Here is a 17814-nt window from a genome sequence, read left to right on the forward strand (position 1 = left end):
AACCTGCTAATTTGTCTGACAGGTTTCTTTAGCATGACCATATGTACCACAATTAAAACATATCTGTTGTAGTCCTTCATACTCAATCTTTTAGATGAAATCATCAATTCCTACGCATGGAATAAGAGGTTTGTTAAGGTTAATAACCACAACAACTCTGGCAAATTTTCCTCTCTCCAATTTTGGTATTATAATAAATCTTGATGACTCTTCCAATGGTGTTTGCAATCGTTCTAATCAGCATTGTATTATAATACCTGTAGGGTAACCCAGGTAGTCGCAACCACGCAATGACATGTGAAGGGTGTTTCTCTGATGTTGAAAAATTCCTTGACCATGGTTGAACCGTTAGATAACTTCCATAGATCATCCAAGGACCATCAGTAAGTACTCTTGTATAATCCTCCAGATTTTCAAACTTTACTAAAAAGTAATCATTATCAAGATCGATCAAGTTGAAATTTCCTATCGGATTCCATAAAGCATATATTCTATTAATCAGAGCCTTGTACCCAATCTTCTTTCCCAGTAATCGGGTAATAATAACCTGCTTCATATTGTTATCTATCAGGTCATGGATTCTTTTAGAGAAACCTATCCTTGGAAAATCTCCAGAGTTATCCATAGTGATATCACCTTCTTGAAAGATTATTTCTTCTTCGGGCATCTTGACGGGAGGATTTTTATTGAAACTCGTTCCATTGGTCACCATAGCTGCATACGAAACTTTTCTTGGATTCTTAGGAGAGTTCTTGTTTGCTTCATTAACTTCTTGTATTCCTTCTTCAGTTTGCATATTATCTACTGGCTGATTTGGGTTATTTTCCTCCATTACTGTTTCTCTGTTCTTTACTTTCTTTGTAGCTCTTTGTTCTTCTTGGGTGTTTTCGCTAATCATTCTTGGAGAGAATCTAAAACTTTTTGAATTAAAGATTAATATTATTTAAGCACTTAGATAATACTTCGGGACGATGCTATATAGGGAGTGGAAGGGGCTCTTGTCCCTCCCAAAATTTTTGGTTTAATAGCATTTTAGGTCCTTATTATTTAAATTGAAGTAAAATCAAATTTTTGTCCCCTCATATTTATAGATTAAGTATATAATAAAATTTTATTATTATTGTTTTGAAATTAAGCACTTTATCCCTCTTAATATTTAATCTTGACTTCGTTCCGAAAATACTTACACTCATAAGAGTACCCAATAAACATGATTTATTCGTATTAAATCTCTTCAATTTGTAAATGAAATTTTATATTTAAATATATATATATATATATTATACAAATCCTTTACTACTCCACTTATATTCATTCACTTTTATAAATATATTTTATTCTACTCATAAGATAGTAATGACGTAATATTTAATTAGTATAGAATTCAAAATCAACTAATTAATCAAAGTCATTAGAAGATAACTGTTTTGAGTGAAGCAAATCACCTTTGTTTGATATCAAAGTCATGTGATAAATTTTGATAATATGTTAGAATCGGTGATCGAATACATAAAAATTATCTTTTCATAAACTATTTATGAATGAATTTCATTAAAGATTGTTTATTAATTCAGTTCAGACAATAATTTATTGAACAAATCACCTATACATTTTTGGAATTATTTGTAATATGCGACCCGATCATTGATTTTCAAACAAAAACTTAAATAGTAAAAACATTTATACATTAAATTAAATAAAATTATCTCATCAATTAATTACTATAAATTTCGAGCTGTGGTATAATATTAAAGTGTTAAGCTAGTTACAAGGATACAAGACCCATGCTGAAGGATGGGGGAAGTAAAGGAATGGTCTAGTTATTAAATAAAAAAATGGCAAACACAAAAGAGCCTACTCCCAAAGGAAGAAGTTGCTTTGCTTAGTTCAGGCATGTGGGCTATTAAAGAGCCATTACACCATAAACATGTTTTTAGCGATGCTTTTTAGCTTTATAACAACGTTTTTAAACATCGCTAAAAACTCTCCCGATATTAATATGAGCATCGCAAGAAACGCCGTTAAAAGTGACACTATATACTGACCTTGGTGCAGTTGAAAAACAAATACAAGATGGGAATGTTTTAAGGTAAAAACCCTTTATTTTTTTTGAGAAAATAACTTCAGTGATCGAAAATGCTTTATAATATACGATTTTAACCAACTTTTTTTGGATTTGCAAAAATAACCAACAAAATCGCAACTCGATTTCAAATGCGCAACACGAACTCCAATTTCGCAACTCGAACATAGAAATTTTCGCAATGCAAATTTCGTTTTCGCAACACTAATTACCGACATAGGTAAACACAACTATTCGCAATGCGAATTTCATTTTCTCAACGCGAATTTCCCATATCGAATTCGCCAATTTCACAACTAAATTACCGATATAGGTAAACACGGTAGAAAAAATCCGAATTCGTCAATTTGAAAACTGAGTTGCGAATTTGGCAAATTCGTGTTGTGAAATGTAAAATCTCGCCTCTTAAAGAAAAAATCATTCTGACAGTTCGTTTGTTTGGTTAAAGTTAAACGAACGAACGAGCATGAACATACTCTCATTTGTGTTTGTTCAATTCATTTACATGCGTATGTTTAACTAAGTGATTCATACGTGGACTTAGCAACTGGATGTCCCAGGTTGAAAACCACTCCAGTGTATTTTATGTCCTTTAATTTTTTTCTTTAAGAGGCGAGATTTTACATTTCACAACACGAATTTGTCAAATTCGCAACTCAGTTTTCAAATTGTCGAATTCGGATTTTTTACCAGATTTTTTCTACTGTTTTTACCTATATTGGTAATTGAGTTGCGAAATTGGCGAATTCGATTTGTGAAATTCGCGTTGCGAATAGTTGTGTTTACCTATATCGATATTTAGCTTTGCGAAAATTTCCATGTTCGAGTTACGAATTTGAAAACTGTGTTGCGAAATAAGAGTTCGCGTTGCGGATTTGTTGGTTATTTTTACAAATCCAAAAAAAAGTTGATTAAAATCGTATATTATAAAGTATTTTCAGTCACTAAAGTTATTTTTTTAAAACTTAAACCCTAAATATTATAGACTGCAGCATGATGTTTATAAAGTTGCACTGAATAAACAATTTGAAAAAAGAGGAAGTCTCTGAGATCATATTTTATGCATTATTGCAAACATAAAAGCATAGGGAAAGAGGGTTTAATATACAATGAAAATCACCCATAGTCGTTTATCTTTAAATACAAATTGCACAAACCCGAAATTAAGACTCGCTCTCGAATTTTATATATGGAAGATGGTACTTCCAATTTACTAGTAAGGTGGTCTCCCATGCGCCCAAGCGTAGGGTTCATGCCCTAGTTGCCCTCCATTGGAGAGTAGGTTAGGGGGCAAGTTGTATATTGGAAGTGAAGATGGATCCGGCATGCCCGTGTGTGGGCCGCCGCTACTTCCGATTGCCGGCGGTGAATCGGTTCCTCCTCCGCCTTGGATCTGTGCTCCGTGGCCGGCGCTGATGACTTCTTCCTCGTCTTCTAAAGGCAATCTTTCGTAAGTTGCGTTGGAAAACGTCGCCGCGATGACCATAACTGGACCGGCTGCGATAAGTGAACCTACGACACTGCCTCCAACAACTTGTCCTTGACCGCCGGCTAGGTATATGGTGACACCCGTCGAGCCGGGAGGAGCCGGTCCAGGGAGAAAAGCCCCGGTTAGAGACAAAATTTCGAACCTTCCATGAAGAGCAACCACTGCGCCGAGTGCCGCCGGTTGTCTTAGGGTAACGTTTGCGACCGAGCCGCTTGCGCTGAGCACGCAAACCCCGCGTTGTCGTCTCCGAGCGAATTGCGCTATGCTTTCGGCTACATCGGTACCGCTCGCTACTTCCATGACATGACTACGGAGCGCGTTGGGGCTGTCCCTGGTAACGAAAATAGGCGGTTTAGGCTTGTTTTTTGAGCCCGGAGGACGGCCTCGAGGTCTTCGGTTACCGACCTCGACCGCTCCTTCTCTAGGCTCGTCACCACCGGTGTCTCTATCTTCATCTTCACCCCCTCTATTCTTGCTTGCGTCGTTCATGGAGATTTCGAGGTCACGTTTGTTCAAGGCTGGTGAGTTGCCTGCCGGCTCCATGCCCGGTAGACTCACCTGATTAGCCCACCAAGGATTCGCCAGCTTTTTGAAAATCGAATTCAACAAACAAAGAACAACACAAACACAAAAACTGGGAATCAAAGTTTGAGATCAGAGAGATAAATTCAACAAGAAGAAAAATAGGGTTTGAAGCATAAAACAAAGTTGTAGGGAAAAAAGAGAATTAGATGCAAATCTCAAACTGGGAATCAAGTACGTAAAGCTAGAAGAGAACCAAAATAAGCTGTGTGATGATGATGAATCAAAAAGATCAACGACCCAGAATTTGTTTGTTGAAAATCAAAGAACCCTTGATAGCATCAAACACAAAGAAAGAGAGACTAGAGAGAGAGAGATAGAGAGAAGGAAAGAGAAAGAATAAAGTAAAGCAGTGAGATATATTAAAAATTTGCAGTATTTAAAAGAAGAGAAGGAGAAAAAGAAAATATTATTACAATAACTTAAGACAATATTGGATCAAATGTTATTTTCTTCCCGTCTCGGTTGAAAACTGTGTTGTGTTTTCATTTGGGGTGTTATTAGGTGCGTGTGTTATTTTTTTTAAGGGTAAAGAGAGCAAATGGTACCAGATTATATGTTACTGTTTTATGAAGTCTTTCAACTATTAAAAGTTAAAAAATAGTTATTTGATTATAAAGTGTTGTTTGTTGAGTCATTTTATTATTAAAAGTTACAAAATGATCAATCGACTCTTCATTATGTTCCAAACTCATATTTCTCTGTTAAAAAATGGATGATATTAATTATGGCTGAACGTTAACTTGTTGATTGTGATATGATAAAATTTGATCTTAAACGACTATCATATCTCAATCATCATGTTAATATCCAGCTTAAACAACCGTAAATTTTTTAACTGAAAATGATGAGTCTGGAACATAACATTATGAATAGTCGGGTGACCATTTTATAACTTTTAATAGTTGAGGGACTCAACAAAGCAATGCTCCATAGTCAAAGGATCATTTTGTAACTTTTAATAGTTGAAAGACTTAATAAATCAACACCCTATAGTCAGAAATCATTTGTATTATTTACCCAAAAAATTATGTTAAGAATAGGGATGGCAACTCAACCTGAACCCGATCGGGTCGGATTTTTTTAAAAAAATTTCGAGTTCGAGTCGTTTTTTTTAATGCACTGTTCGGGTCGGGTTTAGGGTGGAAAAATCCGACCCGACCCGACCCGAAAAATATATATAATTTTACCCTATATATTTAGGGATAATTATAATAATACTCCTCTATATATAATTTTTTTCAATTAAGTCACTATTTTTATTGAATAAAAATATTTTTTTATTATTTCGGGTCGGGTCGAATTTTTAAGTCATATATTCGGGTCGGGTCGGGTGAAACCTTAAATTTGTCGGGTCGGGTCACGGGTTAAGGACCCTTTCTTCTCGAGTCGGGTCGGGTGGCCCAAAAACCCGACCCGACCCAACCCAACCCATTGCCATCCCTAGTTAAGAGCTGTTTTTCTTTATTTAATGGTTTAGCTTGATTTCGTATTAAGTCGAACCTTATACAATTATCTAACACTAAAAAAGTTATTTTCATTATTTTTTCATCTATGTACTCTTAAACTATATATTATACAATATAACAATGATACATGGACCAAAATGATATTTTATAAATTATTATTGTATATTCAAGTCGATTTTATCTGTATTATATTTACAGTCATTGAATGATACGAATTCAATCGCATAAAGATCGAAATATTTATTTTTTAGAGTGATAATAAATATTATTATAATTATGATTTTTCTTTTTATAATCTTTAAATAAAATATTTTAAAATTATTATTTAAATATCAAACATAAAATTGTATATATTGTTTTACCTTTTCATCAGTGATCATTCAATATAAAATTTAATAAATATATTTTTATATAAAATATTTTATTTGGATGAAATTAAAACTTTCTTAGTCTTTTGGTAATATAATGGTAAAAATGGGGTGTGCTTGGAAATTAGGGTTTCGTGGGTGGCGTGCGCGTGGGAAGGTGGGGAGCACGGGGTAAGGGAACAAACGAGAATTTAAGTACTAAACGCGTAATTTATTTAAAAATATTTTAATTAAATGTTTAAAAATACTAATACTATATTAATTATTTTTTACAAGGATTTTACGCATTCACAATGACTCGGACTCAAGGCTTGCTTTGGTGGGTGAGTCTCCCAGCGAGGATTTTCTGTATTCACAAGGGCTCGGACTCAAGAATTACTTAAGCGGAATCAAGCTGCTTACCACTTGAACCAACTCCATTTAGTTTATTTGTATTTTTTTATTGATGGTATATTTTTGTCCCCAAAAATTTATAAGTTAGCCCTCTTTAAAATTTTATAAATTCGTCACTAACATAAAGTCTTAGGTCCATCCTTGATTTAAAATTTGTTTCATGTCAAGTTCGAGTTGGCATTTATTGTTATTTACATTGAGAGAATGACCTAGTTGACACATATCGATACTATTAGAATCCAATTAAAACATTTTCAAAGTTCCAAAAACCAATTTAAAACTAAGGATATAGCTCGAGGATGTCTAGCGCAATTAATCCAAAATAGTAATAAAATTACAAAGTTTGAAAGAGGGGTCCTAGAGAAAGTCCTAGTGGTTTATGGCCTCAAGCCTTTTTCCTGTAAACCTACATAAAATAATATACCCATTAAGCGGAATAAAGAAGCTAAATACTTTAATTTTTTTAGTGAGCAAATTGCAAAGTGTTTTTATTATTGGGTCTAATATGTATTTTCCTTTTAGTTGACACCACAGAGGTAAGCTCATATGATTAGGGTTTTTTTTTAAATGGGCACCAATGGCTTGCTACCAAAGTGCATATCTTTAAATTGATGTACAATAATACCTTCTCAAACTAGATATGGTGTTTTAGTCAAATACAATTATTAAGTTTTTAAATATTATTAAATGTTTAAATTAAAAATAATCAGAATGTAACTCAATTGACACTCGGTTAATCAGTAATATCAATCAATCATGATGTAATTAAAAGCGACAACAAAAAATTAAATTAAAGTGTTTATCATATTAAACTATAAAGGCTAACAAATTGGAATTTTTGTAGGGATCAAATATAATATTGTTTTATTATCAGAGTACTTTTTTTTTCACTTCATTAGGATAGGATTTGGAGGGAGGGAAGGAAATGTGTAACAAAAACATTTTCCTTCTCTCCTGTCAAATGAAGAACACGATTAGGGATAGGTACGAGATTCGAACTCGATGAATTCCGATTGATCGAGTCTTTTTTTTTAAAAAAAAAATCTGATTTGGATCATTTTCTTAGAAAACTTGTTCGGTTCAGATCGAATTCGAATTTAAGGTGAAAAAGTACTCAATTCGACCCGAAAAATAATATAAATTTACCTTATATATTTAGAAATAATTATAATAATAACTCTTTATATATTATTTTTTTCAATTAAATTTCTATTTTTATTAACAGATTTATTTCGAATTGTGTCAAGCCGGATTCGAGTTTCATATAAAAAAAATTAGATCATGTTCAAATCGGGTGAAACCCCCCTTAAATTTTGGTCGGATCAAGTTTCGAGTGAAGGGTATATTTTCAAGTCGGATCAAGTTCACCAAAAACTTGACCCGACTCCTAAACGATGGAAAGAAAGCGAAATTTTCCTTCTCTTTTCCCTCATACCAAACACATTGTACTAGTGCTATTGATTAGGAGATGGAAAGAAATCATGCTTGCAATGGACACCGGTTCATATAAGTACCGTTTATAAAAATTCCAATCCTTTCCATTTTCTCTGTTTCATTCACATTTTCTCTGTTTCATTCACATTTTTTTTGCATTTTAGGTCAAAAAATTGTCTGTTGAAATCAACATTACAAAATTCACATGTGGGGGTTGCCTTAAACAAGTCGGACAATGATTCGTAATTTCTTACGGGCATCCAACGACAATCAGTATCGGAATCTCGAGAAAAGAAATACAATTTCGGAGCCTAGACAGATATTGTTGTATACGGACCGACTCGACTTCTATGAATTTTGGTTCTTCAACCATGGACATACCGCAGCATCCTGCATACAGAAAACTGTCAGCAACAGCAAAGATTCATTCAAGACATACTCATGATGTTCAAATCTACAATGTAAAACGCAGAGCAAGAAGAAAAACACGTTTTCCTAGTGATTTTATGAAAAAGGGGGAGAGTTTTGTTTCGGCACATATACTGTTGTAATCAAATAGGCAAGAGTGTGTCAACTGAACTACAGGGAAGAGGCAACGAACTCGTATTCAAGTCGTCAGTTGACATTAACCCCGGGTTCAATCCTTGGACATACCCTACCCCCTACCCCTAGTCAAAAAAATAAATTAGGCAAGAATGTACCAACAATCGTGCGGACTTGATGATACCATTTCAGGTTAAAATCGTTCAGGATCTTACAACATTCAAAGATGCAATTAATCACATGAAAAACGAAAAGGTTCCAACTCGTTAAATTTCATTACTAACTATAACTAGAGGCAAGTAATTTCAACCAATCATGCGATCAACTTTATTACCTTAAATCGTTGTTAAGATAAACATCTTCAAAGCAGATAAAGCGAAAGAGATGAAAATGCCTATGTTAAACCACAAAAATCTGAGAACTAAATATGCCATTTACCTAAAGAGATAGTATATTACTAGGAAAGAAACCACAAAGCCTGCCACCAGTTTACACATTCTCCTGCTGGACCTCTTCTCAAACACCTATAGAGTAGCAGTCTCGTACTATTGAGTCAATTTTTAGCAGCAACAGAAATCAAAATTAAACAAACATGAAACCAAAATAGAAGAGCAGATCTTGCTTAGATACCTTCTGGAACCGATCCATGGTGCCAGACATTATGCCCCTTGAAGCATCCATGCTATTGCCCTGATTTAAACCAAAAACTTACATAATGAACTAAAGAAACAAGACTTTTTCACTAAGGTTGAAGTTTAGGTAATAGCAACTGCAATTACATACCATACGGTCGAGCAAACGATTATGACTCTCCACTTCATCATGTATATCACCTGTTAACTGTAAAGAATTTATGCATATTGGTAGTTAGTCAAAAGAGTGTAAACTTAAAATCTCAGGGCACTTTCCACCATCTGATTGGTTTTAGTGAAGAAAAATTAATAGAAGTCCACAGCTGGCAAAAGGCTTGTGGCACACAAACACAGACCCATAAATACACAAATAAATAGAAGACTTTATGCTGACTAGTGTCAATGGCAAAGAGATAAAATAGCCATTGCATATAAACATTGAGGGGTTACTAAGCTTCAAATACAACACCTTAGTATCACCCTCAATAACTTATCTCGGTACTTCCATGCTGCTTCAGGGTGGCTTGGAGAAAAGAAGGGAAAATTACTATTCTCTTGATTGTTTCACTTAGTATTTATCCAATACATACATTCCCCAGGCATTTTCATGCTTGAGAATCTATAATTAGTAGCCCACAAAATAACAGACTGCACACTATAGATTTTCTGAACAAATCTGCTTGAGCTCTCAAGAAAGGAAGCCTAACGAAGGGCTTCATGAAGCTGGCTTATGATTTTTTTTTTCTCTAAATTTTATTGTACTGCTACTCTTTTGAGCAAGCGAAGCCGGCTTTTTATGCATGCTAATTCTATTGCTATATACGGGAACTCATAGTTGGACATGTCCTAAATGCAAACCCCATAAAATTCAAGAGTCAAACAATGTCCACAAGACCATTCACCAAAACTTGACAAGAATGCAAAGGTTAGATAGATATTCTTAATAATTAACAAGTTGGGACTAATCAATAAAACAGCAAGGTGAACTCTCTTTGAAAGGACATACTCTTTTCAGAAAAGCAACTCTGTCATGCAAGCTCCCTATAGCCTTGTCATTGTCATGGTCCTTAATGTCATTAGAGAAAGATGAAGAAGCCCTGAGACCACCTTCTTCAAGATTATCAAGGCCATCAAACAAAGCTGATTTTGAAGAGAGGTGATCCCTGTACGATAAGTTACACAGCCATAATTTAGAGAAAAAAATGAATCTAAATAACAAATAAAAGTATCAAATGAATCTATAAAAAATCAGGTAAGAGAATATGCAGAGTTGAATATTACATATATAAAATTAGTACATATAGTACTAGTACTATCTTGTGGTGCAACAAATGAAGCTGTCAGCATAATTACAAAAAAATAAGGTGAAAAAGCAAATCATCGATGTTACCAAAAAAAACAAGTTAGTGATATCAGGTCCATCCAAAAGATAACACAACACTGAAAAAACAATGTGGGAATCTTGATAAGGAGTACTAACATCTAAAAACAGTTTAAGAATACAAGAAGTCTCAACTATGACTTTTCAGAACATTTCCAAGAGTAACACTTCATTGATGAATGATTGACCAGAAGGAAACTTCAAAGGTCAACTAAAAAGATCAAATCGACCACGAGTGTTCTTAGTTGCAAAAATTCAAGCAGAGACTCATCCTAGTATTGCAATTCTTATCATAGGCAAGTAATTCAACGAATCAACTAACATATCGATTTATTTATAAGGATTGTGAGAGGATTATTCCTTGACGCCATGTAAAAACCTAAGGGATAAACCAAACTAAAAATAAATGCAAAGCTGAAATATGAAAATCCTTCACGAAAGGGAAAAGGACCATTTCTGTTGCTAATTTCGTCGATTTCCAACATTTTCGAGTGATTCATCATTTTAATGTTTAAATTAATCCAAGAAACTACAAAAACCTAACAAATCCAACAGGATTAAATCTAAATAAACAGTGGAAAACACCAAAACATAATAGATCAACCAAGTTACCATCGAAAGCAATGCTGAAATCTGAAATCCCTAAAAACAAGACCATGTCCATTTCTAAATTCAAAAGGTTCCAACATTCTCGAAGAATTCATCAATTTAATGTTAAAAATACTCCAAAAAATTAAGGAAAAAAAAGAAAAAATAACAAATTCAATATGAGTAAATCTAAATACAAAATTAACAGCAAACAAATCGAATCAAATCCACATATTTACATGAACCAAACCTTCTATAATTCATCGCTTCAAAATTTCACTTCTCCTCGCCGGTTCTGGTTCTAATAAATTTTCAACATCTTTAACTGAGAGGGATTTCTTTTTTCTGTTTTATAGTCCTTGAAAAAGCCCAACTATATAAGTATCGAAGCCCATACTTATTACCTTAAGAATTTTATATTCAATAATCATATAATTATGTTTAGAATTTTGATTTTTTTATAATATGATATTAATAATTAGTACATTCATCAACAATGATATTAATAATTTTTATTTTTTTAATATGGGATGATTATAAAATAAGATCGGTTTAGAAATTTTTTTGTCTATGATGTCATATTGTAATCCGATTTTTTAAAAATAAGGTCGGATTTGCGGACAGATCTAGACCCTTTGTATGACAGCAAAGAGAAACGTATTCCGGTTCAACAGAATCATCAATGGTTGTATTGGTCAGCTTGGTTCGAGTTCGAGTGATTATTAATTCGGTCGACATTATAACTATTGCAGACTCTAGAGCTTGCAAATTCGAGTACTGGTCGGAAATCGATACCCACGAGCTTACGAATTCGAGTACCGGTTGGACCGACACCGATCAACTCAAGACACGTTGAATATATTGGACTTTGGAATTGATCCACATAAATAAAGAAAGAATGCAAATTCCAGGAGTGCTTAAAACCAATGATGCCATGCTTCGTGCATGCTTCGGGCACTTTCATTGTCTCCTTCCTTTAAGGGACAGCATGCTACTTTGATGCTAACTTTTCAGGAACACCAGTTTTATAGTTATTGTCGAGCCCTTCGTGTCATCGAGTCGAACCAAATGTCGAACCGAAAACAACTAGGAATACGATGAAATGTCTATTTCGACTAAGAAACATCGATCATGCACCATCAGTCCTCACAATGGCAATCCAAACTACAGAACTATAAGTCACTGCATTATCATGTGACCGAATTGATTTCATTAGTCTACGGTATACGGGGACACAGGTACGCGTAAGAAACCAGTAAAGTATGAACAGAAAGAAATAATTTCCATACCTACAATACTTCAGGCTTCGATTACGAAACGCCTTTCATGTGTAAGTATTTTGTTGAACCTCCGTCCGTCTTCACGCGACTACGAGGATCAAGAAAAATACCCTACATGGCTCTACATGTATTCATGGTAATTTCAACAATGTAATCAATTAAGATAAGAATTTCCGCTTTGCAATTGCCACTCCACGCAGTCCTCGAAATCGAAACTGCTAGCGCAATCCAACAACGCGTTTTGCTGATGTTCGTAACGACATATATAATTCAACCCCACGAGAAGCTCACAGATGGCTGCTTCGGTCTTTTCCCTATCGGCAAAATACAATGTCTGGAGAAGGAGAACGTTAGTCCGAGTAACGATTTGCTGCTGCTCGAAATTCCGCTCGCTTTGCCATCGGATCATGTTATGTGCCAGTGGGGCGAGCCAGCCTAATATCCCGTCCAGAGTTTCTTTCCAATCATGAGCCAACGGAGCATCGTATATCGCCAAATTCTTGACATAGGACTTGAGATTAGTCCTCAAAGACAGTCTCAAACTTGTTGGCAACATCTGATACAAATCGTCTCGAGCTTCTTCACCTACCAAATGAGGGTACCGCAGCATCTTCTCGATGACGATTATTACGTTAGCATAGTGCAAGGCAAGAGCCGAACCTCCAATGGTGGATGGTGTAGCATATGAAGCTAACCTACTTTTAGGACCAAATTGAGCATTACTCAACACGCCACAGTTGGGTTGTTTGTGATTTCCATTCAGAGGATCATTAAGATGGGCCAAACAAAAGGGCGGAGATCGATTCGGCCGTTCGCTCTTCAGCCCTTCATTTGCAATACTACAACAACCCGGAATCCGTCTACTTTGGTCATCATAATCAACACTCCGATCATCATCAACGTGCCTCAAAGCTGAACTACTCAAACTAAGGCAATCAACGAAAAGTCTCCCCGGAGTAGTCCCACAAGGAAAACTGATATCCTCCATCCTACTCAACCGAATTTCACCCTTCCGCGAATCAATCCCCCGATTCTTTGAACTCACTCCCCTTTTCTCCACCACACCAGTCGATACATTCCCCGGCTGATCACTCCCGACACTACTACTCTTACTGAGATTCTGTTTCGAATGCCTAGAAACAACTTCTACTCGATCCGAAAACCGCCCGATCCTCCCACATTCACCATCTTTCCCCAAAGCAGATTCCCCAAAAACAGCAAGAATCCTAGCAAAAATAGTGCAAACAGTCCTAGCCAACAGCTCGACAACCTTATCGAATGTCTGCTTCCAAAGTGAAACATCCTTAAGATGCCTAACATCTTGTCTCTGCCAAATCAATTTCTGCTCGAAAGCTCTCTTACTTTCCTCATGAGGGTTTGCTTGAAACTTCTTAGTACTCTGTTCCAATTCATTCAGGACCTCCATTTCACTATACAACTTTGCAGTCAAATTAACATACCTCTCCAGTTTTCTAACCATCCCCTCCATGTTTTTAACTAAAAACCGCAATTCTCTAACATCAATAACCCCATTCGTAATATCTCCAAAAACATGTTCGAAACCTTGCAGAGCCGGTTCGTTACATTTTTGGCCTAGCCTAGACACAACATTGGCAACCCTGTTCAATTCATCTAGTTTTTCAGCTAAAGCGAGTGAAAGAAGGTAATCTTCATCGGCTGAGATTAAGTTTGAAATGCCTGGGGATTTCAAGATCTCGGATTTGAGCTTTGAGATCTCGGGCTCGGACAGGGATTTGTGGAAGTGGACGGTTTTGGACATGACACCGGCGACTTCAAAAGACAAGATTCCGATCGTTTCGTGTCTTTTGGAAGCCGGGTGGGTCTGGGTTTTCTTTTTTCTGGAAGTGAGGTCGAGGAGGAAGGCGTGTTTGAGATTTGAACTGACCTGGTTTCCCATTTTGAGTATCCAAGTTTCTGCTACCATTGTTGAAAAAGCTTTGAGCAGCTGTGAATAAAAATCCCGACTTCGGGGGTTTTCAAGAGGCTTGAACAAAGGAATTTCGTTGAGAATTCAAAATGGGGTTTTTGCAAACAGAAGAATTGAAGGAAAAGGAGATGACTTTGCTCTTCTAAGTTTCATTCAAAATGGAGTTTTGAAAGTACTTACTTATGTCTGCCATTGCCGAGATTAGAAAAGAAAAAAAGAAAAGAAAAACCCTAAACTTTTCCTTTTTTAAATTTTCATCCTCCCCTCCTTCGTTATCCTAAACCCCATGCAAAATGTTAGGAAAGAGGAAAGATGATGTAATATAAAGATTAAGATCATTGTGTAAGTATACATTCGTGATAAAAAAATTATTGTTATTTTTTGAAGACTCAGATTCAAGCACCATAGATATTAAGGGTGTATCTAAGTCACGTGATTCATGTCGAAGAGGAACATTAAGTTGAGAAAATTGGCCCACTTTCTTCTCCAATCTCGATTCAATAATTTATATACTCGTATCTCTTGATTAAATGGTATAATTACTATTTTGGTCCCTTAAGCTTTATACTTTTGGGGGACCTTCTTTTTCAACCTATCCATTCAACGTAGGAAGAAAACAAAATGTAGTGGAGAAGATACGTTACGTACTCCACTGCTTTTCACCTGTAAGTTTGTGTTTGGATTTGGACTCTCTTTAAATGTGTAAGGAATATAACCGGAGAATGTATCTAAACATTTTCCATGCACAAGATAATGTAGGATGTCCCTTTCATTTATGTAACATTCGTATTTTTTGATTAATTTTTTAATTCGAGAGTCCGATCGAAGGCGATACGCGTAGGTGTCGATTTCTGATTGGATAATCCTTGATGAAGACAAAGCAATGGGAGAATTTGGGTTCATATAATAATCAAAAGTCTATCAAATTGTAAAACCTTTTTAGTAATCAATCAATGTTTAAAGGTCCTTTTCGTTAATCAATGAATCTTCCTCGAAAAAATATGACACTTTGTTGCTTGATGTTTTGTTTCCTCCTACTATTAAAAGTTATAAAATGATCATTAGATTGTAGAGTATTATTTTGTTAAATTTTATGACTATTAAAAGTTATAAAATAGTTACTCACTTATTCATTATGTTCTAAATTCATCTTTTTTCGTTAAAAAAATCGATTGTCGTCTGAGCTTGACGCGAATGTGATGACTGAAATATGACAGTTGTTTGAGATTTTATGATCATATTTTTATCATATCACAATTAGCATGTTAATATTCAACTCAAAATTTCATTATTTTTTAACGAAAAGGACGAGTTTGGAACATAATGAATAATTGGGTGACCATTTTATAACTTTTAATAGTCGAGGGACTTAACAAAGCAACACTTTAAGTCGGAGAATTATTTTATAACTTTTAATAGTCAAAGACTTAAGAAAACAATAATTTATAGTCGGAGACCATTTGTATACTTTACTTAAAATTTTCTGTATTACTATTTTAATATGTAAAGAGAAAATTGTAAGTATGAATCAAATTATCTCGATGATTCAAAGAATGATTGTCATTTTTAAAGATTATTGGTTCGAGCACCAACGATTATTGCATATAATTAGAGTGTTCGAACTTGGTAACGCAAATGTTTTTAAGAGTATTTGAACCTTTTTAATTTTTATTAATTTTCTCTGTACATTATTATTTTTTTAAAACAGTAAATTTATTAACTTTTTCTCTCTCTGTAGATTAACGCAAATGTTTCTAAATTATTAGAAATATCTCTATAAATTTACACAAATATTTCTCTGTATATTATTAATTTTTGAATAATATTTTTTTTCAAAAATAATTTTGCCTAAAACAGTTAAAACCTGCCGAATGAAGAAAAAAGTTTTCTAGAGTATTCAAAACTTTTTTCTTTTTAACAAATAAATATTTTTATTTTTAAAAAATAAAGCAAAAAAGAATCACAGGTCTCTACTTTTGAAAAAAATTATTATATTTTTCGTATTATTTTTCTATCAATGTAGCATTTTAACTCAGAAAATAAATTCAATGTGATATTTTGATGAACATTATCTCGTCGTTGACCGTTACGGTATTAATGTAATAGTTCACAGTACTAATGTGACAATCCACAGTGCTGACATGGTAATATACAGTGCTGAAATAACAATTCAGAGTGATAGATTAACGTGACGGATGATATGACCGATTTACTAAATTGGTAACTCAAACATGATAGATGAATTGTTACATCAACACCGTGGACCATCACGTCAGCATCGTGAACTGGTATACTAGTACAATAATGATCAACGATGAAAAACGTTGGTCAAAGTGTCAAATGAAATTTGTTTTCTTAACTGGAAGGTCATAATAAGAGAAAAAAATAATACAAAGACCACGTTGAGTGTACAGTAATTTCTTGTGCCTCTTTACCAAAGATGAAACGATGATCGTACCAAAACACAATACATGCGTGACCAAAATCTATTCCTTCAATAACAAACATAATTAAATTATCAGAAATGGGAAGTGGGAAAGCCAAGCCTTAAATATCATTCTCAATAGTGTTTTCAATACTATGTGGGATTGAGCATTACCAACACTTGTTTCCAATACAATGTGATTATTCAGGAAACAATTAACAATCATGCACCTTAAAACAACTAAATCAGCAACCAATTGCATTAGTATTATACGATTAAATATGTCATAATTAAAAGTCAATCTACAATTAATCGCGATTATTACAATTTTAAGCAAAATATTCAAAAATAATATCACTATTTAAGGCTCAATCCCACATAGTATTGGGAACAAGTGTTAGTAATGCTCAAATCCCACATAGTATTGGAAACACTATTGGGAATGGTATTTAAGGCTTGGCTTTCCCACTTTCTTGTTGAGTGATAGAGAACAAGGGGGACTCTCGAGCGCCGTCGCCGCCGCCGTCCGTCTCGGGTCGTGGTCGTGGTCGTGGTAATGGTAATATGTGTCTTCGACACGTCCGCGCGGATACTATCTTTTTAGAGAGAAATCTTAAGAAACAAAATCTTTTTTTTTTAACTATCACAACGAATTTTCGCAACGAATTTGAAAAATCGCAACGACAACTGTAGACTATCGCAACGTGAAATGAAAAGTTGGTCAAAATCGTATATTATCTGGGATTTTTGGTCACTGAGATTATTTTCTCTTTAAATAATCACATTCAGCTCCAATTCATTTCTTTCATATGAATCAGTAGCAGTAAATTCATGGAGGAATCAACCAACAACAGCTACGATGATCTTGTTAATCACTTATTCGGCGATGATTTATTTCATGCCAATCTCGTAACGATAATTTCGATGCGGTTTACGATTTATGTATGTACAATTTTTTAATGTGTTTTGCTTGATGCAGGCAAGTTCATCGATTTTCTTGCCGGAAGAATCCATTGGAGCTCAATTGTTCCATGATGAAAATGGAACAGTTCATGAATCGGCTAAAGATCCGAATCCCGGCAACGCTGCAGCTCACTGGAGCATCGGCCATGGTTGAAAGAATCTGATCGAGTGAGTTCCGGTGAGTTGCGGCCGGTGATTCAAATTGCGGTCTCTAATATGATTACCATTGCATTGTG

At 34.7% G+C, this 17814-nt stretch overlaps 3 protein-coding genes across 3 annotated transcripts; all 3 read right to left on the minus strand.

Annotated features, from left to right (window-relative positions):
- Positions 1-3236: 3236 nt before the first annotated feature.
- Positions 3237-4485, minus strand: LOC120213864 (AT-hook motif nuclear-localized protein 20-like). Its single transcript, XM_039211912.1, has one exon. The coding sequence runs from the start codon at positions 4113-4115 to the stop codon at positions 3297-3299; it is 819 nt and encodes a 272-aa protein (XP_039067843.1). The 5' UTR covers positions 4116-4485; the 3' UTR covers positions 3237-3296.
- Positions 4486-7963: 3478 nt separating this feature from the next.
- LOC120213865 (bet1-like SNARE 1-2) lies at positions 7964-11292 on the minus strand. The gene is made up of 6 exons (XM_039211913.1): positions 11213-11292; positions 10000-10156; positions 9145-9201; positions 8992-9051; positions 8800-8885; positions 7964-8208 (listed from the first exon to the last, which is right to left on the minus strand). The coding sequence occupies exons 1-6, from the start codon at positions 11224-11226 to the stop codon at positions 8184-8186; spliced, it is 399 nt and encodes a 132-aa protein (XP_039067844.1). The 5' UTR covers positions 11227-11292; the 3' UTR covers positions 7964-8183.
- Positions 11293-11834: 542 nt separating this feature from the next.
- LOC120213863 (protein PSK SIMULATOR 3-like) lies at positions 11835-14459 on the minus strand. The gene is made up of 2 exons (XM_039211911.1): positions 12252-14459; positions 11835-12144 (listed from the first exon to the last, which is right to left on the minus strand). The coding sequence occupies exon 1, from the start codon at positions 14185-14187 to the stop codon at positions 12397-12399; it is 1791 nt and encodes a 596-aa protein (XP_039067842.1). The 5' UTR covers positions 14188-14459; the 3' UTR covers positions 11835-12144; positions 12252-12396.
- Between the last annotated feature and the right edge of the window lie 3355 nt (positions 14460-17814).

This window comes from Hibiscus syriacus, unplaced genomic scaffold (assembly GCF_006381635.1).
Source record: "Hibiscus syriacus cultivar Baekdansim isolate YM2019G1 unplaced genomic scaffold, ASM638163v2 tig00110044_pilon, whole genome shotgun sequence".
In the NCBI taxonomy this organism is placed as follows: domain Eukaryota; kingdom Viridiplantae; phylum Streptophyta; class Magnoliopsida; order Malvales; family Malvaceae; genus Hibiscus; species Hibiscus syriacus.